Below are 22,002 nucleotides of genomic sequence, written 5' to 3'. Positions count from 1 at the left end.
CGGGAGAGGCACTAGGGCTCAGCAGAAGATTTGGAACTGGGGTTTCTTCTATAGGAGCTGAGGGAGGCAGGAGGGAACTCTGAACTGGCGTGCTGTGAGCTCACGTGTGTCGGCTGCTCGTGAGTAGAAAGCCTGTCTGGGAGGTGTGGGCCTGAGTAGTCTCCAGTGTGGGACTGCTTTCTGGACTGTGTGTAGGACGGCGGCGGGCAGCCCACAACTGTGGGCTTGCTCCGGTGTGGTCCTCTCTGGACCATCCAATTTCTCCAGATCCGAGGGTATGGGAACCTTGGCAAGACCAGTTCAGAGTGCACAGATGTCCTTCTTCCCACTGCGGAAGTGCTTAGAGGCTGTCGTAGCCTCTGCTGGTTCTGGGAGGTGGGGGACCAAGGCCTTTGCTGGCCAGGGCAGTGCTGTTTTTTGGGTACAGTATCGGGAGCAGGACTCCATGCACGGGTGTTCGAGGTCAGCCGACGGCTATGGGTGATGTCTAGGTTCAGGCCTGGGGAGCTCAGGATTATCTTCATCCCCACTCCATTGAGCTGAACCCACTCCTGCTCCCAGGGTTGAGCCTCATCTGCCCACCCTGGTCTCGCTCAAGGCCTGGGACGGGTCACCTCCCAGTCAGGACACTGAGCCAGGAGTGAGGTGTGTGGTCCCTTCCCCTTTTTAGGCCTCTTGTTTTCCCACATGAATAATGAAAATGTTGGATAAGACCAATGGTTTTCAAAACTTTCTTAAGGAACCCTTGTCAAGTGAAATCTTATGTGGAGCCCAGTATATAATATAAATTAAAATAAAGCTGCTGTGAATAAGGTGGAGAGTGTGGGCCCAGATCTTTGTCCACATGGCTTTCTTTCATCCATAGACCGCCAGGTGGCCACCGAATTCTCAGGAGACTTCTAGGGCTCTAACAAATGCACTTTGAAGGCCACTAGGCGAGGTCATTACAGGTCCTCCAGCTCTGATATCTTGGGAGTGTAACTTCCTGTAAGCCACCATAGTCTAGCCCTCACAGGCCCAATCCTCTCCTGAGTCCCAAAGGGAAGGTGGTGTGGGATGGGCCACTAGCTAGCTGGTGACACTGCCACACAGTCCCCAGGGAAAGCTGTTTCCTGAGGCAGCAGAAAGGTGCTATGTCCCCCAAAGTCACAGCTGCCACCTGGGGAGGCCTGGGGCCTGTGATCTGGCCTACACCCCATTTTACCTCCTCCTCCTCCTCCAGAGGCAAGGAGGGCTAAGAGGCAGATGTCAGGGGTTAGGGTCAGACTCCCCTTCCTATGCTGCAGCCTGTCCCTCACCCTAAACTACACCGCTTGGCAATTAGTCACGCAGGCCAGCTCCAGAGTGCTGCCTGGCTCGGATGAAGACACCCATCCTCTGAGAGTTCACTGGTTCTAGATTCTGTTGTCTGTTCCAGGTGCCTCCTCTGTCGGGTCTTCCCAGAAGTCCTATCTCTTCCTCCACTTATTCATCTCCACTTCCTACCCCCCCCCCCCACCCCCCCATCCAGGGCCTTCTCTCTTCTAGTCACCAAGACAAGAACTCCTTCCCATCCGAGTATCCACCTGCAAACTAATCCTCGAATCAGTAAATTAATGCTCCAGGCGCTGAGAATAAAACCTCAGGGAGGCCTTTGGCTGCTCTGAGCAAGGCCTGGGAACCGTTTCTCTTGCCGAATCAAAGGCTGCTGGACCAAAATAACCACGGGGGATGGGGCTGGGTATTCCGTCCCCACCAGGTAAAGACAGGCTGGAGCTGCTGTTTTCCATGTCCTTTGGGGATTCCGGTTTAAATGTCGCTTAGGGGCCAGACTCCCCAGCCATGCAACCAAGTGAGGTTCTTGTTATTGCCCTCAGGGGGGGTCCTGTTCCCATCTGCTGGGCAGGAAGGATGTCTGTCTCCTTGAACCCCAGACGCTGAGCCGGCCGCCTCCCATTGTTCTGGCCTGTGGTCAGCCCCCCTTCTCAGGCCGACCACACAACCTGACCAAGCAATTCTCTGGGAACACTTTGGGTTGGAAAAAATCACTTTATTAAAGGGCCTCTGTCACAAGCCCCCCATCTTTGGACCTGTCAGATAGGCTTTCAGTAGAAGTTTCTGGTTGTCTTTCCTTCCAGTTTCTCTGTCCATGGCTTCCTGAGATTTGGCACTCTCAGCGGCATCTGGGGAAGGGCCAGTGACCTTGGGGTGCTGGCCCAATGCAGGGAGGGCTGGCAGCTGGCAGAGCGCCAGGGAGTGGCCAGCCCCACAGCCCACAAGGAGTCCCAGTGACGACCGCAGAGATGGCACAGGCTTCGGGGCCCAGATGTTGGCTTCGGAGCCGTCCCCGCACATGCCGTGCTCGTTCCAGCCCCAAGAGTAGCACGTCCCTCCTGTGGAAAAGAAGAGACTGCTGTAGAAGTGGCTTTGAGAACAGGGCTCAAACAATCAACCTGGGGACACGGGTAATATCCTAAACCCCGGTTTCCACGTGACAAGACCAAAGCTCAACCGTACTTGGTGGCTTGCCCGCCACCCTTGCTTCCACCCTGCCCTCCAGAGCCTTCCCGGTGTTTCTCACTCCTGCCACCCCACAGCTGTCCCTGTCCCAAACCTGGCCTTCCTCCTTCCTTCACCGTAACCTCCTCCCTCCCCCCCACCCCATAATCCAAGACCTGCTGACTCTTCCTCCAGAGAAATAGCTCAAATCCTTCCATCTCTCCATCTCTACTGCCTTCCCCTTATCCCGGCACCATTCTCCCGCGTGCTGGGCCATGCCAACAGCCAAGGGACTAACTGGGCAGCTCACCATCTGCCCCAATCTTCAAAGAGCGTCTAGATGATCTCTGACGACTGCAAATCTAATCACATCACTCCCCTGCTTAAAAGACTTCTGTGACTTCCAATGCCCTTAAAGGCCTTTCTTTGGCCTGTGAGGCCCTGAGTGACCTGGCTCCTGACCACCTTGCTGCCCTCCCCTTACTCTCCTCCCACCTCACTACGTTCCAAAACCCCTGCCTTCTTTCCATTCCTTACATATGCCTTGTGGAGCCTTCTTTCTCTTGAGGTCCTCTTTTTAATGGGCTCCAGACCTCCTCATCTTTTAAATTCAAGTTAAATGTCGTTCTGAGGCCAGATTCCCTGGCCACTCGATCTAACTTAGATTCTTGATATTGCCCTTGGACTTCACCCCCACGGGGGCCCTCGCACTTTGTGGTGGATAGATGACTTGTGTAGTCATGTGTGTACTGTCCCCTCCTCACTAGCCGATGTGCTCTACAAGGAGGGAAGGACCACGTACGTTTCATTCACTGCCGTATCTCTAGCCTGGTACACAGCTGGTGCTCAATAAGGGCTCGTTGATGAGATAAAAGATTGAATGAACACAGTCATACAGCCAGAGTCTCTAGACCAGCATGATGCCCCCACACATCACAGCATCTCTTCCTAGGTTTAGACCCTTTCCTAGGGCCTAAACTCACTCGTGTTTTTTGTAGTCATTAAAAATTTTTTGCCCCCAATTTATAAAAATAACACATCTTCCTGACAAAAAAAAAAAAAAAAAAATACGGATGAGTGTAAAGAAAAAAGCAGACTTTGATCTTGGCACTACTATGAATATTTTAGATAATCTCTTTTAAACCTTTAATTTGTGAAGTTTGTAAATATTTGTGTATATTTCATTCTGCTTTTGTCCCTTACTAACACAAATATTTCTCCACAGAACTGCAAAGGATTCAAAAAGAAAATTAAAAATAATTTGTTTGAAATTTTGAAATAATTCAATATGCAGAAAGATACAAGAAATAACTTAGCAGAAAGAAACATACTCCATCCAGATTTAGAACATTCGTCAACATATCTGCTTCAACGCTTCCCTTAAAAAAAAGAAAATATACCAGTAAGATAACAGTTTAAGCCCTGCTTCCCGTTCTTGCCCTCCAGCCATTTCTCCTCCCAGGAAGGAGCCACTATTTTGAAGTTGGTGTTTGCTACTGCTTTTATACTTTCTACACATATGTCATTAAATGCCATGTAACATTTTTAGTCTGTTTTAAAGATTTATATAAATAGTGTTGAAATATCTATCTTTATAACACGTGCCCTTTACACTCGGTATTCTTTTTGGAAATTTATCCGAGCTGACACAGATCAAGTTCGTTTATTTTAACTGTGCTCAGTATCCCCTTATGTATAAATCTTATTTGACTTATCCATTCCCCTTCTGATGGACAGTTCTTTGATGATGATAATTGTTGCTACCTTCTTACACAATATATAATGTACAATATCATGTACTTCAGAGTAACATTGTCGCTATTGTAAACAGCGCTGCCATGAACACCCCTGAGCACGTCTCCCTGTACGGAGAGGCGTCTGCGCAGGGCCGGTCCCCAGACGTGAGTGGAGTGGAGCCACACGTTTAGATTTAGATACGGCTAATAGCTGCCAAAATGGCTGCAGTTACTTCCCGTCCCATCAGCGATGGATATGAATGTTTCCCTCTATCTTTACCTTCGCACTCTTGCTATTCTGACAAGTACAATGAACGAATCTGCATTTCCCCGACTACTAGTGAGAGGGAGCATCACTTCATTTATAGCCCTGAGTCGCCTCCTCTTATGAATTGCCTCTGTACATTCTTGCCTGTTTTTCTCTTTGGCTGTTTGTCTTTTTTTTTTTTTTTTTTTTTTTAATCGATTTGTGAGTTTTCTTGATGTATTATTTTCTATTTTGCTATTCTATGCATTGTGTCTTCTCCCACACGTCCATGGCATGTCTCTTCACTTTGCTTATGGTATCTTTTATTAAACAAATTTCTTTAAAATGACTGTCTGATTGTCCATTATGGAGATTCAACAATTTCCTTAACCTGTATCCTATTAACAGATATGCAGGTTGTTTCGAGTTTTTCATTATTTTGAATAACTTGAATAATATTCCTGTGAGTATCTTTGCACACATATCTTTTTCTACCTAATTGCTTCCCTCAAATTAGATTCTTAAAATGGGAATTCCTGGTCAACTGGTATCGACATTTTTGAGATTCCTGAGTACTGTTTTTAATGCTTCCACAATATTTTTCAGAAAGGCCACCTGAATACAACTATGGCAATCTGTGGAAGTTTCCGTTTTACTCCAGCATTGCCAGTATTTAGTGCTCATTATAATGTTTAAAAAATCTTTTCTAATTTGAAGATACAAAAAGATTTCTCATTGTTTGTATTTGTACATTATTGCTATCAAAACTGAAAAATAAGGGGCGACTCTGTGGCTCAGTCGGTTAAGCGTCCAACTTCAGCTCAGGTCATGATCTCATGGTTCATGGGTTCGAGCCCCACGCCAGGCTCTGTGCTTATAGCTCCAAGCCTAGAGCGTCCTTGAGATTCTGTGTCTCAGTCTCTCTCTGCCCCTCCCCTGCTTGCACTCTCTCTCTCTCTCAAAAATAAATAAACATTAAAAAATTTTTTAAAAACCTGAAAAATAATTCTTACGTTACTCAGATATTTGTATTTCCTCTTTTGTGTATTGTCTGCTTCATATCTTTTTCCTGTTTAGTATACAAGGGTTTAAGTGCTCAGATCCAAGAGCCAGATGGCTTGGGTTCAAATCCTAGCTCTTCTATTTATTAGCTGAGTGACCTTGGGCAAGTTACTTAGTGTCTCTGTGCCTCAGTTCCTTCATCTGTTAAATGGGGATAATAGTACCTTTACCATAAAGTTGTTTACAAGTGTTAAATGAGTAACTAGGTGTAAAATACTTAGAATGGAAGTTGCCACATAGTATTATGTAAATATTTGTTATTGTTAAGAGCCTTCTTAAGAGCCTTCTTGTTATGTTAAGAGCCTTCTTGTTTTAAAGATTTTTATTTTTAGAATATTCTTTCTCTGCCATATCTAGCACAAATATTTTTTTCTTAGTTTGACTTAAAACTTTGTCTTGGGTCTTTTGATATAAAACATAAGCTTTATGGTTCTTTGTAGTAAACTTCATTGATCTTTTACAATTTCTTCTACTGCTTCTAAGAACTGAAAGCCCATCCCTATCTGGATCAGAATGTATTCTTTTTGATTTTTCAACGATCCTATTTACTTTTCTATCTTTACATTTCACCCTTTCTCCACTGAAAATCTGTTTCCCAGACCACTCTTCCACAGGGGGAGGCTGGCTGGCCAGGGATTACCCTTCCTTTCCCTTTTCCTTTTCCCTGGTAGGAAGGCAATCACTGGCCAAAAGTTTGGGTTTGGGGAAACACAGATGTCTCCCTGTTTGGCCCACGAGCGAGGAAATGCACACAGAGAAGATGAGCCCCGGGCCGCAGCTCCTATGGTTACGCAGGAGTTTCGGCCAAGTTGACGTGAGGCACAAAGTGGGAGAGTGGAAGAGGCTTGGTACCTTTGGGCCCTGCTCGGCACCTGGCGTGGGCTTCGCGCCCGGGCCTGGTGAGTGGCACCAGCTGACGGTCAGCAGGAATGGGGGTGGGAGGAAGGCAGAGCTGACCTACCACCAGGACGCGGCACAACGGGCAGCTGGCAGGTCCCTCTCCTCCTGCCAAAGGAAACACGCTCTGAGGGGCCGGGGTAGCCAGAGGCCTTGAGCCAGGGCTTTCATGCCCACTGGGTCGAGAAGTCTGGCAAAGGGCCAGAAATTTCTTCCCCCGATACTTCCAAAGAAGCCTACTCAAAGTCAGGTGCTTTATATTCTTTATCTCATTTAATTCCAACAACCCTGTGAGGCAGCCATGTTTCGTAGATTATTCTCGTTTCGTAGAGGATGAGGCGAGGCACTAGAAACCAGGAAGTGTGGCTCCAGAATCTGCACTAACTTTGCATATTACATACCAGGGCTTGCCAAATTTATTCTAAAAAGGCAGATAGTAAATATTTTAGGTTTGAGAGCCTCATTTGGTTTCTGTTGCATATTCTTCTTCTTTATTATAACCCTTTAAAAACCATTCGTAGCTTGAAAGGCCATACGAAACAGGCCATAGCTCAGACCCGGCCTGCGGGTCACACTTTGCCAGCCCTTGGCATACATATACAATGTCCACTATTTACTGTGGACTGTGCTCCGCTGTCCCGGGTCCCACACTACCAAATGGCTGCGCGATAATGGTACTTCTGTCCCCATCTACGTCATAAGGTCGCTAGGAGGAGGACTGCATAAGTGGACATGCCCCAGCACAGTGCCCGACACACGGTGACGGCCCACACCCACGTATGACGCAGACCACAGGAAGGGGAGGAAAAGGCTTTAAGAAAGGCCGTGCCAGTGTCAAATGGCACGGAGGAGAGGACGGGCACCAGCAGATGGGAAGGCCTGGGTGGAACGACACGAAGTTTGGGGTTTCTGAACATTTTAAACAAACTTCCTATGTAAAAAACAAGAACAAAAACAAAAACCAGGCTGCTGAACTTCGAAAGTGAAAGATGAACTGTGCCTTGGGGCACCTGGGTGGCTCAGTCGGTTAAGTGTCTGACTTCGGTTCAGGTCATTATCTCACGGTTTGGGAGTTCGAGCCCCGTGTTGGGCCCTGTGCTGACAGCTCGGAGCCTGGAGCCTGCTTCAGATTCTGTGTCTCCCTCTCTCTCTGCCCCTCCCCCACTCATACTCTGTCTCTCAAAAATAAATAAACGTTAAAAAAAAAAAAAACTAAAAAAAAAAAAAAAAAAAGAAAGATGAGCTGTGCCCTGAACAGAAGGGACTCTCAGCAAGACCTTTAAGTACTGAAGCCCCTCCAGCATTTGAGAATCGGTTTCATATGCCCCCCCAATCAGCCTCATTTAGGGTCTTTTTAGGGACACAGTGAAGGTGGGAAGGCCCTCTGGATTCAGCAAGCTGCTACTACGCAGGCCCTTCTCATGCAGAAGTGAGAGGAAGGAGAATGGCCTATGGTAGGCCTCTCCCTAAGCTAACTGGAATGTGGAACACCCAATTTTCAAAATAGGTAGGTTATAGGATCATTCCTGGCTTTACAGAGGGCTCTCTGCAGTGTGCTGGGCACTTACCAGGTCCTTGAGGAACTGAAACCCACCTGATTGATCCAGACCTGGTTTACTGGCCCTGAGGTACATGGCTGGGCCTTGGGTGGAGAACCCATAGTTACTGGGATTCCCTAGCCTCTTAAGACTTCAGGCCCCCTGATCATGGGGCTCAATGGAGTTGGCCTCATCCAGGCCGTGACAAGTGATGGGCTTGCAGCCCACCACACTTGCGTCAGCCTAAGAGCCCTGCAGGCAGCGGAACCCAGGGACTGGCAGGGTCCTGGCACAGGCTAGACACAATACTCAAATCTGTTCAGGCCTCGTGGCACCTGCCTGAGCTTCTTGGCAACCTGGGTCCTTAGAGGGCCTTATGGTGCTGGGATTACAGCCCAATGCTAGGGAGGGGGACACATTTCTGCTGGAGGGCCTTGCCTAAGAGGGGCAAACACCCAAGCATGTGTGATAGAGCTAGTGTGGTAGAGCTTCATTCTGAACCACGGAACGAAGACTACATTTCCCAACCTCTCTTGCAGCTGGGTGTGTGAACGAGCTGTAAGCCAAAATGTTCTGTAATAGCTATGGCGCCTTGCCTTCAAAGACAGATGGCATGTACCCGTTGCCCCTTCGTCTATCTTCTCACTGGGAATGTGGATGTGATGGCTGGAGCTCTAGCTGCCATCTCAAACCATGAGAAAGAAGGCTATCACCTAGGGATATTACTTCCCAATTGCATACTAATGTCACTTAATCCCCACAGCAACCTCCATTTATGACTCCGGTGTTATGATCTCCATTTTACAGATGACGCAACTAGGCTCAAAGGGTGAAAAAACTTGTTGATGGTCACACAGCCATGCTGAGCCAGGACTAGAATCCCTGACTCCCAAGTCTCAGGCTCATTCACGAGTGCCAAACTGTGTGAAAATGTAGTAACATCACCGAATGGTTAGTGTATGCCAGGCCCTGTGATGAACACTTAGTTCGCTGAATCTCCACAACAAGCCTGCAAGGTAAAATCTAACATTATCCCCGTTTTCCAGAGAGATGGCGTGAACCGTGCAAGGTAAGAAGCAGAACTGGATTCTAGCCTGGGCATTGGGACTCCAGGGCCTCTTCTGTTAATATACTATCCTCTCTAGCAAAAACCCTGCTTCCCAGGTAATTAGGAAAAGGTACAGAGTAGCAGCCCACCTGTGTGGGGGACAAGGTCAGTGGTGGAAGGTAGGAGCCATAGCTGGTGAGAGAAGCACTCTGCAGGAAGCACGGACCTCACTGAGCCCTTGTGAGCATTGGGGCCCAGGCCCGGGGAAGCTGCATAAGGCCCTGCCCCTCCTGCATCTAGTGGGCTGGGGAAGGGAGGAAGAATGTGGGCGAAAAGTCAGGCAACTAATGGTTCCCCTTGTCTCCTGTCAAAGGCCTCACAAAGACCGAGAGCATCAGGAGGGGCTGGTCTTCTGCAATACCAGGCAGAGAGAGAAGGACGGGTGAGGTCTGAGTAGCCTCACAGAGACGGCTCTGGATTCAGGAAGCTGGTAAATGTCATTGTGGCTGCAGCTGGCCCTGGAGCTGGGTAAATTTGGGAAAAACTTCTGAGTGTCCAGCCACCAAACTCACGTGGATCCCACCCCTTTGGCAATAATTGCCAGGGTGATCCCTAGGGTCCTGCTGTGAGCAAGGAATGGTGAGGGAAGAACCCAGAATTAAGGCCTCCTATGGTGTTTTGGGTCTAGTTCAGGTCCTCACGCTCTCTTGCCTGGACAGTTACAACAGCTACTCTATCCTTTACGCAGAGGCAGCTGGCCTGGGTGGGGGACTCAGGCTGAAGCACAGCAAGGACTAGGTCCTCCTGTGGACAACCTCCTGTCTCCTGCCACCAAGGTGACCAAGACCAGGACTCTCAGCTGGCTCTCCAAGCCCTCTGTCCCTCTTGGCTGCATCATCCCTCTTTCCCAGTGCTCTGTGCCAGCCCCGCAGGCTTGGCCGCAGGCAACAGCCCCGGCCGTTGGCACGGGCCCTCTTACGGTGGGCAGAGTCTGGGCTGAGACAAATCAAGAGTCCCTCCCCGAATTCACCCAGGCCTTTCAACAGTCATGATTTGCTCAGGCAAGTCCATTTATGTGGAAGCTCTTCTTCCTGGCCCTGTGCTGGACACAAGACCTAGATGAGGAAAATTCAGTTTCTGCCCCGGGGCTCCCGGTCCACTGGGGAAGACGACCAAGAGAAGGATGATTATGGGGACCAATGGCATGTGTGCACAAGGAGCCACACACAACAGTGTTCACTGCAAAAGACTGGGGGAAGCCCCCAAATACTCATCTATAGAGAAGTGTTTAAAGAAAGGATAGTGGCTCAGTCGGTTGAGTGGCTGACTTTGGCTCAGGTCATGATCTCGTGGTCTGTGAGTTCGAGCCCCGCGTCGGGCTCTGTGCTGACAGCTCAGAGCCTGGAGCCTGTTTCGGATTCTGTGTCTCCCTCTCTCTGACCCTCCTCCGTTCATGCTCTGTCTCTCTCTGTCTCAAAAATAAATAAACGTTAAAAAAAAAAAAATTAAAAAAAAAAGAAAGGATGGCTCGACCCTACTACCCAGCTACTAAAAACAATGAGATAGCTTTCTATGGCCTGACATCAAGATATCTAAGACATTCTAGAGAGAAAACTGGTTGCAGAACAACACAGAGTATGATTCAATTTATGTAGATCCCCTATATATCTCTATAGGTACAGATCTTGAAGAATACATCCCCAGCTGTGAACAATCTCTGAGCAACAGAGGGAGAAATGGAGGGGAAAGGTGGCCAAGATTTTGTCATTTGTTCAAATACTTTAAGAAGTAGTAACAAAGGATGATGATTTAAAAAAGAAAACACGAAACTATAGCTTACTTGACAATAATATATTTTAAAAAATAACAGTATTCCTAAGGGACAGAGGTAGCATAAAGGAGAGGACGGTATGTTCTGTTGGGGAAAGGAGATGGGTGTCACTGAAAGTTTCAGAGGTTCATTCTTAGCTGGGTTTTGAAGGATGAGTAGGAGTTAACCAATTTTTTTTAAGGTTTATTTAACTTTTTTTTTTTTAGCATTTATTCATTTTTGAGAGAGAGAGAGAGAGAGAGAGAAGGCAGCAGAGGGGCAGAGAGAGAGGTTGACACAGAGCTTGAACTCATGGACCTGAGTTGAAGTTGGATGCTTAACCGACTGAGCCACCCAGGCGCTCCAGGAGTTCACCAGTCTTAAATAGAGGGTATCCATTGAAATCTGCCCACTCTGGGCTGCTTTCATTGATCCCAGTGTCATCCTTTTGCTGCAGAAGTGAATGGTGGCTGAGCGTAGGGCTGGGTCCCACTGCGCTGTGGGAAGGCTATTAATTTCACTTTGTCTGAGCTCCTAGTACCCAGAATCCTCTAAGCATACATACCACACCCCTCCTGGTTCTACAGGTATTTATATTTGCACTTGTCTCACCAGTCTGTGAGCTGGGATTGGAGTTGGGTGCTGAGAACAGGGCACACTCATCAAGTAGTCCTTAGGCACATGGGACAGGCACTCAGATTATGTATGCATCTAGTCTTTCTGAGCCCCCTGTTCTGTCTAGAGAGTAGCAAGAAGGGGAACACCCCTAATGCTGAAATTGGGTGCCATCAACCTTAGTTGTATGCCTGGTTGCTTGCCTTTATTCCCTCGTCTGTGGCCAGAACTGCCCACTGGCCATAGGCCTCAAGAACAGAGAGCTGCAAGTCTCTGTCCCCAGTCACACTGCCCAGAAAAGCAATTCCTACAGAGAATGGCCATGAGAATGGCTGGGAGGACAATGGCCTCACAGGGCCAGGCTGAGGGAAGAGGCATTGACAGTGCAGGACCCTTTCAATAACCAGTCTATCCATCACTCTCCAGGGCCCATGACGCCCTCAGGCAGGAGCTGAGGCAGCAGGAAAGAGCCGTTCCAGAATCAGAAAGTGGAGCTGTTCACCCACAGAATCCCTCTAGGGAAGTTTTGGGATTGTGGCCCAAATTGCCTCAGGGAAGGCTGTAAGTGGAAGCAGGCTGGCCTAGGGGCCCTTCCAGACCAGGATCCATGGAAGTGCTGAGAATGCATTGAGAAGGGGAGATGGGGTGAAGGCTGAAAGCAAGGAGAAGGAGGGCTGGGTGTCTACATGGAAGAAAAGATGAGGGCCTCTGGAAGAAGGAATTAGGAAGGTAACATTCAAAACATAGCCAGAACCAGCCACTTCTCACCAGCCCCATCACCTTATACTAGAACTCTGAGGGCTTCCTACTGGTTCCTCTGCTGCCTCTATTGCCTCTCGTCATCTGTCCTCCACACAGAGCCTGCGTGATCCCATTAAAACCCAAGTCAGACGTGGCACTGCTCTGCTCAGAATGCTCCAATGGCTTCTCCTCTTACTCAGATAAACAACAGCTTCCTCTCCGACCTCAAGTCCCATGTGTTCCACCCTACTGACATCAGAACAGCTACACTGACTTCTTGTTCCTCAAACAGTAATCACCTCAGGGCCTTTGCACTTGCTATTCCTGCTGTCTGGAATGCTCTTGCCCTGATATCCACAGGTTCATTCCCTCATGTTGTGCATGTATTTGTTCAAATGCCACCTTATCTATCTGAAAGGCCTTCCCTGACGACTCTGTATGAAATAGCGGTCTACAACCCTCCCCATCTCTGTCTCCTCATCTGCTTTATTTATTTATTTTTTGCTGTTTATCTATCAGCTCTTCAAAAGAAGGGACTCAGTTTTGTATGCTGCCATATCCCAGCACCTAAACAGTGCTCAGCACCTATTAGTACTCAAATACCTGTTGTGGGAATGAACAAACAAATGAATAAATGAATGAGCCAACGAACGAATGAACTGAATGAATAAATGGCCAGTGAGATAACAGAGCTGCCTCGTTCTCTCCTGAAGGGGCAAAAGAGAACCTGAGGATGTGGGGAGGAGATGCCATGGGTAGGCCGACTGCAGCTCACTATCAGGAAGAAGGCTGGGATGGCTAGGAGGCTGCCCAGAAGAGCAGCAGGTGGTCTTCTGCTGGAGGTTCCGAGCCCCCAGTTGGCACGGGCCCTCTTACGGTGGGCAGAGTCTGGGGTGAGACAAATCAAAAGTCCCTCTGGCCATGGAGAGCTTGTGTGGCGGTGTGGGTGGGTGTAGATGTGTATGAGAGGGAGGAAGGTGAGGCCGAAAGCAGGCCCCAGGCCTTCAGGCTGGCTCCCTCCGACAAGACAGACGAATGGCCTTGGTTCAGATGATAAACAGAAACGTACTGAGTTTCTGGGTTTACCCTCATCAGTCTTATTCTGAGGCTGCAATGTTGGGGCTGCTTTAGAACCTCTTTTAAAACCCCGTATCTCAAAAAGTTGTCCAGTTCTTTGTCAGTCTCTGTCCCGTTGCGTAAGAGGAAACTGAGGCCCAGAGCGGGGCAGTATTGTGCTGAGGTCCTCACCTACACACCTTCCCACTGTTCTCCGCCTCTCCCTTTGCATCACTTCGGGCACCGCATGTGATGGTTGGAGCAGCTCAGTGAGGAAGGTATTTGGATCAACACTGCATGGAAGAGAACATGAGAGTCTGGAAGAGGTTCAGAAACAGCTCAGCTGGGAGAGGCAGAGGCCAGCCTTCTGCCCCCACTTCCCCCCACCCCGGAGCAGGAGGTGCCGGGGCTGCCGTGGCCACATTTTCCCAGTCACCTGCGCAGAGAGCGTGCCGTGGCACGTGGCACGTTGGCTCCACTGGGTGACTATTCTTAGATCTAGGGAGCTAGGAATGATGGATTTAGAACTTACGAGGTGGAAACGTGTTGGCCTGTTTTATAAACAACTGAAATCCTCCCCCCAGACTGTCTTTCTGAGTGCTGTGTTCTCTGTGGAACTGCTGGCTTTCTGGGCTTCCTGGCTGCACTGAGAGAGGGAAGAGAAAAGGCAACTAACCCTCTCGAGGGCCTACTATGGCCACGGATGGTGCCAGGGCTTTTGCATGACTCCATCCCGTTGAACAGAGCAGCCCTGGCAAGACGGTATTGGGATCACACTCTGTGATCACAGAGAGGTCCTGAAATGAGTAGGCCTGGTGTGCAGCCCGGTCCTGACAGCAGGGGTCTGGACCTGGTGGGTGGAGTGTTAAGGGCACAGGGTGGCAGCTCTGGAGTTCAATTCCTGGTAAGCGTTTCAAGTACTAAGATTTCTTCACTGGAGGTGACAAGCTGCTGGCCTGTCCTCACAGCCAGCCAGGGACCCTCCTCTCAATAGGTTCCACGTTGCCATCATCCCTTTTTAAGTGTGTTCCCAGAGCTGGCCACAGCTCTCTAGAGACAATACACCCCTCTGGACGTATACCTTGTCCTGGAGGCGGCCTCTATCAGTTTAGCTGAGGCCACAGGAGCTGTGTTGGAGTCCCGGTCTGCGGACTCCTAAACCGTGCATGAGAAGCTATGCTGCATCCCCTGGCCTGGGCTGTGTGCTTCTGTTCTGGACCTGGCCAGAACTTTCAAGTTGTCTCCATTATTGTCTTACTGAATGGACACAGAAATCCCCGAGGGGCACTAGAGGAGGGGCAGGGGCACAGATGCAGCTCTGGGACGAGGGGCAGTGGGACTGCTGCCATTCCTGGGTCCTGGTCACCAACAGAGCCTCTCTACGCTGTTCTCCTCCCTGTGCCTGTCTGGGAATCACCAGTGTGCGTGAGAAGAGGCTGGGTGTTAGCACAACAGTGGGGGTAGGGGTGAGAGGGTCTGGGGCAGAAGAATCTATAGGCAGATCAGAAGATTAGGGCTCTAGAGAGGAGCCACGACTGGATGACACAAACCTGAGAAGGAATTCTCCCTTGCTTTCCAATCACTTACTAATGAACGTCTGCTCTGTGTTTGGTGCTGTACCCAATTCAGGTCGATGTATTTGGTACACGGCAACTAGGCCCCCACACAGTACGAGTGCTAGGTCAGGGACACATGCCAACTCTTCAGAAGGATCAAACCCCTTTGGGAATAGAGCCTGTCTCTTACTTATCTTCTCTTTTTCAGATAGCAAATTTTTATTGAACTCCATGACAGCCAAAAAAGAAAGAAAGAAAATACAATAGTACAAAAGAGGAAAAAACTAAGGGATTAATCCTTTAAATTTACGTTAATGTATTTTTTTTTTCCTTTTAAGAAAACTTTAATTTTTTTAGAGCAGTTTCAGGTTACAGAAAAACTGAGCATGAAGTACAGAAAATTCCCGGTCTCCATACACTCACTGCTTCCCCACTATCGATAGCCCGCACCCGAGTGGTACATTTGTTACAATCGATGAACCCACCTTGACACATCATTGGGGCCCAAAGTCCCACAGTTTACATTAGGGGTCACTCTTGGTGTTGCTGTACATTCTATGGGCTCTGACAAATATACGATGATATGTATGCACCATTATAGCATCAGACAGAACAGTTCCACTGCCCTAGGTCCTCTGTGCTCCACCTATCTATTTATGGTTTTATCCAGCAGAGTGAATGCATGAGCTACTCCTCCCATAAGAGTGCCCGTAAGGTTCACGCACGGCTCTAGCAGGAGGAATACAGAAGTGAACAGGACACAGGCCCGTGTCCTCCAGGGGCGTACATTCTACTGAGGCAACAACAAGCAAGCAGACACAAATCCACAGGATGCATCTAGTGATAAAGAGCTATAAAGAAAGAAAATGGAATAATATGATTGAAAGGACAGGTGGTCAGGAAGTCCTCTCCAATAAGGTGGCCTCTGAGCCACCCTCAGGGTGAGAAGGAGCCAGGTCTACAAGCACCTGGAGGAAGAGCTTTCCAGGCAGAGACAATGATAAATATAAAATCCCAGAGCGGGAAGTTCTGCCCGTTCTATGTGTGTGGGGCCGAGAGAGCTGGGGAGAGGCAGGCCTTGAGAGGGAAGGGAAGCCTGGTGAGGAGTCAGGAGTTTATCCTGAGGATGCTGAGAAGCCACTGGAGAGTTTTAAGCAGGGAGTGAGAAGATCTGACTTACGTTTGAAAAGGCTGCTCTGTGAAGGGGGAAACACAGGGAGACTTTCAGGAGGCTCCTGCCTGGCAGAGGACCTGGCGTGAGGGGGCAGGATGGAGTGGGCTGGGAGCAGGGGAATGGGCAGAAATAGACGGATTTATTCTACTCTGATAGTAGGGTGTTTGGACCTGTTGACGGATTGACACAGAGAGCGAGTGACGGGGATTCGTTGAGCGATGGCAGCCGGTAGTGCCATTTATGAGGTGGAGGAACCTGGGGGAGGGCTGGGCTTAGGGAGCAAATGGAGTTCTGTTGTGGACATTTTAAGGTGGAAGTGCCTACTAGACATGAATGGATGGATGGATGGATGGATGGATGGATGGATGGATACGCCCCCAAAGACAGGCTTCTGGTGAGCCTACAGGATTACGAACCTGAGAACTGGGAAACTGAGGATGACAACCGCAGGAGCCACCAGGTGAACAGTGGGCAGCTCCAGAGGTAATGTTGTGCTCATGACTCGATGGGGCCTGACTTGGTGTCTTCGTCATGCTGAATTCTAGCTTCTCTTTTCTTTCTTTCTTGAAGGAAGTGCATGACTGGGATGATGCATACTCCACAGGCCTTTGCGAATGTCCCTACTTCATAAAAAAATGTGTAACATTTGGAAGCAAAATTGCCCTTTTGGATAATTACAACCGATCGGCCCAAGGTCTCCCGCCAGTCCTGTGGGAAGCAGCACCCTCCCCTCAGCCTGGGAGTGGCCTGCTGGGCTGGGACACACCAGCCATCGCTACTCGCCTGGGGCAGGTGTCAGCGGGAGAAGTTGCAATCCCGGAGGATGCGGGGTCTGCACAGCATGAGAAATGCTGCAGCCCTGCTGCCAGACTCTCTCTGGAACATGTTCTAATTCCTAGGGAGTGTGAGGCCACCTGAAATGAGGCCTGTGAAGGAGGCAGCTCTGAGAGGCCCTGTGGCCCTGGCCCTAGAAGAACACACAACCGCAGCTAGGGAGGTCTGGTGAGTCCCGCTGGGCTCCCTGCCTACGTGGCTGTTCACATCCCTGATGGGACTACTCAGCCTCCTGTAGGCTCAGTCCAAAGGGACAGATTCCCCTGCCAGACAAGGGGGTTAGAAGCTCTAAGGTAGAGGCCGGGCATGTGTCCCCAGGGTGCAATTCTTCCAGTGGCACCCTAGCCCAGAAGGAAATCCAAAGTCTAGTCCTTGACCTATACAGTTCCACACCATCTGGGTCCCAGCTACCTCTCTGATGCCTGCTGTCGCCGCTCCCATCTCCACTCACTCCTCATGAGCCACAGTGGCTTCCTTACTGTTCCTCTAACTGGTCAGCCATGCTTTTAGCTTCACATGGGTCTGCTCCCTCTGCCTGGAACACTCTTCTCTGGGTATCCACATGGCGTCCTACCTCCTTTCATTTGGGTCTTAGTTTAATTTTCACCTTCTCAGAGAACTTTCCCTGATCAGTCAACCCCATCCATCTCTCCTCTCACCCTGTTTTATTTTCTTTCCTGTCACATAACACCCCATCATATATTTAGGTCTCTCCACTAAGAAATGAAAAACTTCATGAGAGCAAAAATTTCATTTTGTTCAACTGCTGCAACCCCAGCACTGAGAAGTTATAGGTATATAAAAGGTGCTCAATAAATATTTGTTTTAGGAATAAACAGGTGTCACTTGCCCCATTCCCTTGGGAATGCCCATTCCCTTGAGGGGAAAGCCCAGTCAAAGAGCTGAGCAGGCTGTCCCCAGGGGTCACCATCAAAAGGAACGCCGTACGGGTATATGTGGAGGGGGCAGCCAGGGCAGCCTGTATTGAAGGCACACGCAATTTGCAGAGTGCCTGCAGCCTCAGCTGTGGGGAAGAGAGACATTATAGGTAATGACCGGACAGACTCAACCTTTGGCTAACTCGGCCTGGCCAAGTCTGTCCAAGCTGTGAATAAGCACCCCCACCTACTCGGTGGCCTGCAGGCAGACCCTCTCCCCCTCCCAAGACCAAGAGGAGCCCACTGGGCAGCATGTATCTCAAGTGCTCACCGGATGGGCCAGAAATATGCAAACCATTGTTGTTGCTCAGTAGCTATGGAGCCAGACAGGCTTGGATTTGATCTTGCTTGACACCTACTGTGTATACCTGAGCTTCGGTTTCTTCATATGTAAATAAAGATAGTCATCTTTCCTTTACCTTTTTTTTCCCCTGGGAACATATGTGTAGAGTACCCAACGCAGAGTCTGTCCTGTGATACACGCTTGGCCCACACTTGTTCCCTCCCCTGTCTCCCCAGCTGCTGCAGGGGTGGCCTTGTGCCTCCTGCCCAGGATCCGGTTCCCAGCCCTCCTTGCTTCCAGATGTTAGTACATTTAGGAGGATCCCCAGTGCAGGGGCACATGACAAAAGCATGACATCCCTCCTCTCTGGCCATCCCCCAAGACCCCTGGCATGGAGCAAGTAGATAACACTTCACACAAGTTCTAGCTGAGACCTCAGTCAGTGACTGAGGTGTCCTGACAGGCGCAAGCCACTGGGCATTGCTATGGAAGCCTCTCTATAGCAGTTATTCTCCACTGTGTCACTTGTTTCCTGGCTCAGCTGCCTTGCAGCACAGGGGGAAGGGCAGTGGAGGAAGCACCAGAGGATTAGACTCCTGGTGGAGCCTATGCACCTATGGGGTGCATGACCGGCCGTAACTCTCTGCTTCTTCCTGACTCTTATCTCCCCCGACTCTAGGTAGTTGGCCACTGTTTCTCGAACCACGGACTGACAACTATCTGCGCTGCATCTGTTAACAGGGTCCCGGTGCCACGTCAGACCAGCCGTCAGGGTCTCCCTTGGAGGCGATGATGAACGCCTGATGTAGGAGTCAGACTAGCTAAATTGTTTTCAGTCTCCCAGGGGACAAAACAGGCAACACTGAAGCTGCTCTGGTTAGAACAGGGGTGACGGGCTCAGAGCCCCATGTGCTCAGCCCCCCACCACTCCCACTGGCTCCACAGCATCCTAGAGCTTCCCAGAGCACAGTCTGAAGACCCCCCCCAGTCCCAGGGATTTCTAGCACCTTCCCTAGAAGGGAAGTCAAATATTCATTCATTCATTCGCTCACAAATATTTAGGAGGTGCCTTCTGCTTTCTTTATGCAAGTATTCATTTGAAGTCAGTAGCTCTACTACTTACTAGATGTGTAATATTGGGCCAGTTAATCTCTCCAGGGCTTTCTCATTTGCAAGATGGGAAAAGGATACCTGTTTTCCCTATCTTACAGGATTCTTCTAATGCTCAAAAATCAAATGAAAACACCTGTGAAGAAGTGCTATGTTACCTGGAAGAGACTCTGCAGACACTGACCACCATCACCACTACCAGTACATGTAACTACTTCGGAAGTCATAGAACTAAATGCAGTCCTTAGAGGCCTCTGTAAATGTTACTCTCCTACTTTCTGTAGCTAAACTTCCAGAAGGTGTTACAGGGGTTGGGGAAGCCATCGCTCTGAAAGCTTCATCTGAAAGACAGCAACCTGCCCACAGGGGTATTTCTGAGATTGAAGAATATTACTCAGTTTGGGGAGCCCGGGTGGCTCAGTTGGTTAAGCGTCCGACTTTTGGTTTTAGCTCAGGTCATGATCTCACGGTTCGTGAGTTCGAGTCCTGCACTGGGCTCTGTGCTGACAGCATAGAGATTCTCTCTTCCTCTCTCTGCCCCTCCCCTACACACACACTCTCTCTCTCTCTCAAAATAAATGAATAAACGTTTTAAAAAAAAAGGATATTATTCGGTTTGTTATCTTCTAAGTGGAACACTTGTCTATTATCCAAATTTTCTTCATTGATCATATACTAATAAAAGATTTTTAAAAAACCGTTGAAAATACTGATATACAAAATTCTTTCAAAAACTTTTAAGTCTTTATCTGCTGCTTTAAAATGAATTCAGGTTGGGGCGCCTGGGTGGCTCAGTCGGCTAAGCATCCGACTTCGGCTCAGGTCATGATCTCACAGTCTGTGAGTTCGAGCCCCACGTTGGGCTCTGTGCTGACAGCTCAGAGCCTGGAGCCTGCTTTGGATTCTGTGTCTCCCTCTCTCTCTGCCCCTCCCCTGCTCATGCTCTCTCTGTCAAAAATAAATAAAACATTAAAAAAAAATAAAAACAAAAAAAATAAAATGAATTCAGGTGAGGCACTCTGAGCAAGGGCAAATGTCAAGCTCTGCAGGGTATGGGCAGCATGGCCCTATGGGAGGAGCATGGGGACAGCTCTGCCACTGACTCAGCACGGACTTGGGGACTTGGGTGAGTCACTGTCCTTCCCAGGTCCTCTGTTTCCACACCTATAAACTGAAGGCACGAGCTTTACTGATCTCCAAGAGCCCTTCTAGCTCCGATGGTTAATGTTTCAGGACAGTGGAGTGTAGCTTCCAACATACCCAGGCTGTCTGTCATTCCACAGCACATCCAGACGTGCTGAGGCCGCAGTCTTGCTGAGCTCAAGGTGGCTCATGGAGATGTCATTTGCCGAAAACAATGCCCCTCTCCCTAGTCACTCAACTGGAGTTTCAGACTTTCCAAAGCACCCTCAGCCCCACAATAAACCCAAAGCAGGAGGGTGAGGAAGCAAGCATGTCTAGAAGAGAGGTGGCTCACTTAGGAGCTGCACCCTTGTGACAGGGTCATGACCAAAATCAAGGCATTTTGACTCCAAGCTCTGAGCTCCTTACCTCATGGGGATCACATCCCAATGTTCAGTCCCACTGAAGAAATATGGACCCAAAGGGCTTTCATTTGGGGGACCACCAGAGCTGAAGTCAGAAGATGGGACCATGCTCCTGCTCCAGCTCTTCCTGCTGTGTGCTTCTAGTCCAGCCACTCCCTGGCCTCAGTGACTTCATCCTCAACATAGGGATAGTGCTCCTGACAATTCCACGCTACAGTGAGGCTTGTGTGAGAGGGAATAGAAATCTTTGTATGTTATAAAGCTATATATTAGTTACCATTAGCACCATATACCCCAAAGGTTGAAGGAATCTACTCCTGTCCTTCAAAAAAACAACAACAATCCTGGGAAGTATAAGTGCTGGACCACAGGGCAACTGGATATGGGACCTGAATGGGCAGGTCACTTTACTCTGCAGGCTGAGCTGCATAGGACTCTGGGCCTGACTCCAGTCCTATGGAGACCAAACAGCACCAAAGCTGAACACATTTGACAGGAGTGTAGAGCCTGTCAATGTGGACAGTTTTTCTGGGCCTTCATCCCATCAACGAACATCCTTCTAATACCAACTGCAAATAAAGTACTTTCTGAGTGCCCCATGTGTACAAGGAAAGAAGGAGGAATGAGCAAAGATGAATAAGATAGTCCTCATTTTTAAGGAATTTCCCATCTCTTAATAACCAACACCTCCTGAGCTCTTACAACATTCCAGGAATCTCTTGTATTACTTCCATTCTCTCATTTCACACCTGTAATACCCTAGTTGGGCAGGAATGTTCAGGATTCCTAGAAGGTGGGGCTCAGGCTCACCTGAAAACTAAATGGTGGAGCCAGGACTCAAACCAAGGTCAGTCTGTTTCCAGATCCTAAGTTCTTAATCCCTTTGTTCCATGGACTCTGTGTCTCCGATAACGTTAGGCAAGCATCTTCCTTTCTGGATCTCAGTTCCCCTATGAAATGCAGAGGTTCAATGATTCTAGTGGGTACAAGAGATAAGGCAAACACTGCGAGTCAAGACAGAAAATGAGAAATGCCCACCTAAAGTGAGAGGTGAGGGGTGAGGGGTGGCAATCAGTTCCCATACCTCAGGAAAGAAAGGCATAGGACACTGTCTAGGTGGAGTGAGGCCATGGTCAGGCTTTTGCTTAGATAGGGCTCAAAGCAGCAAGTTTCAGAAAGACATGGCTAACATGTCTACCTCCACCAACGTCTTTTCTCCCACCAAACCAATGTCTTTGCTCCCCCAGTTGGGCTCTGTGCTGATAGCTCAGAGCCTGGAGCCTGCTTCAGATTCTATGTCTCTCTGTCTCTCTGCCCCTCCCCTGCTCATGA

General features: G+C 49.1%; 1 protein-coding gene across 1 annotated transcript in view; it reads right to left on the bottom strand.

Moving 5' to 3' along the window:
* Positions 1–2,008: 2,008 nt before the first annotated feature.
* SERGEF (secretion regulating guanine nucleotide exchange factor) overlaps positions 2,009–22,002 on the bottom strand; it is a 234,590-nt gene continuing 214,596 nt past the window's right edge. Inside the window, 2 exon segments of the mRNA XM_060606158.3 lie at positions 2,009–2,124; positions 2,127–2,372. Coding sequence (XP_060462141.3) covers positions 2,033–2,124; positions 2,127–2,372 — 338 coding nt within the window. The 3' untranslated portion in view covers positions 2,009–2,032.

This window comes from Panthera onca, chromosome D1, assembly GCF_046562875.1.
Source record: "Panthera onca isolate mPanOnc1 chromosome D1, mPanOnc1 haplotype 2, whole genome shotgun sequence".
NCBI lineage: Eukaryota > Metazoa > Chordata > Mammalia > Carnivora > Felidae > Panthera > Panthera onca.
The sequence above is the reverse complement of the archived record's forward strand: the minus strand, read 5'-3'. Positions and strand labels throughout refer to the sequence as shown.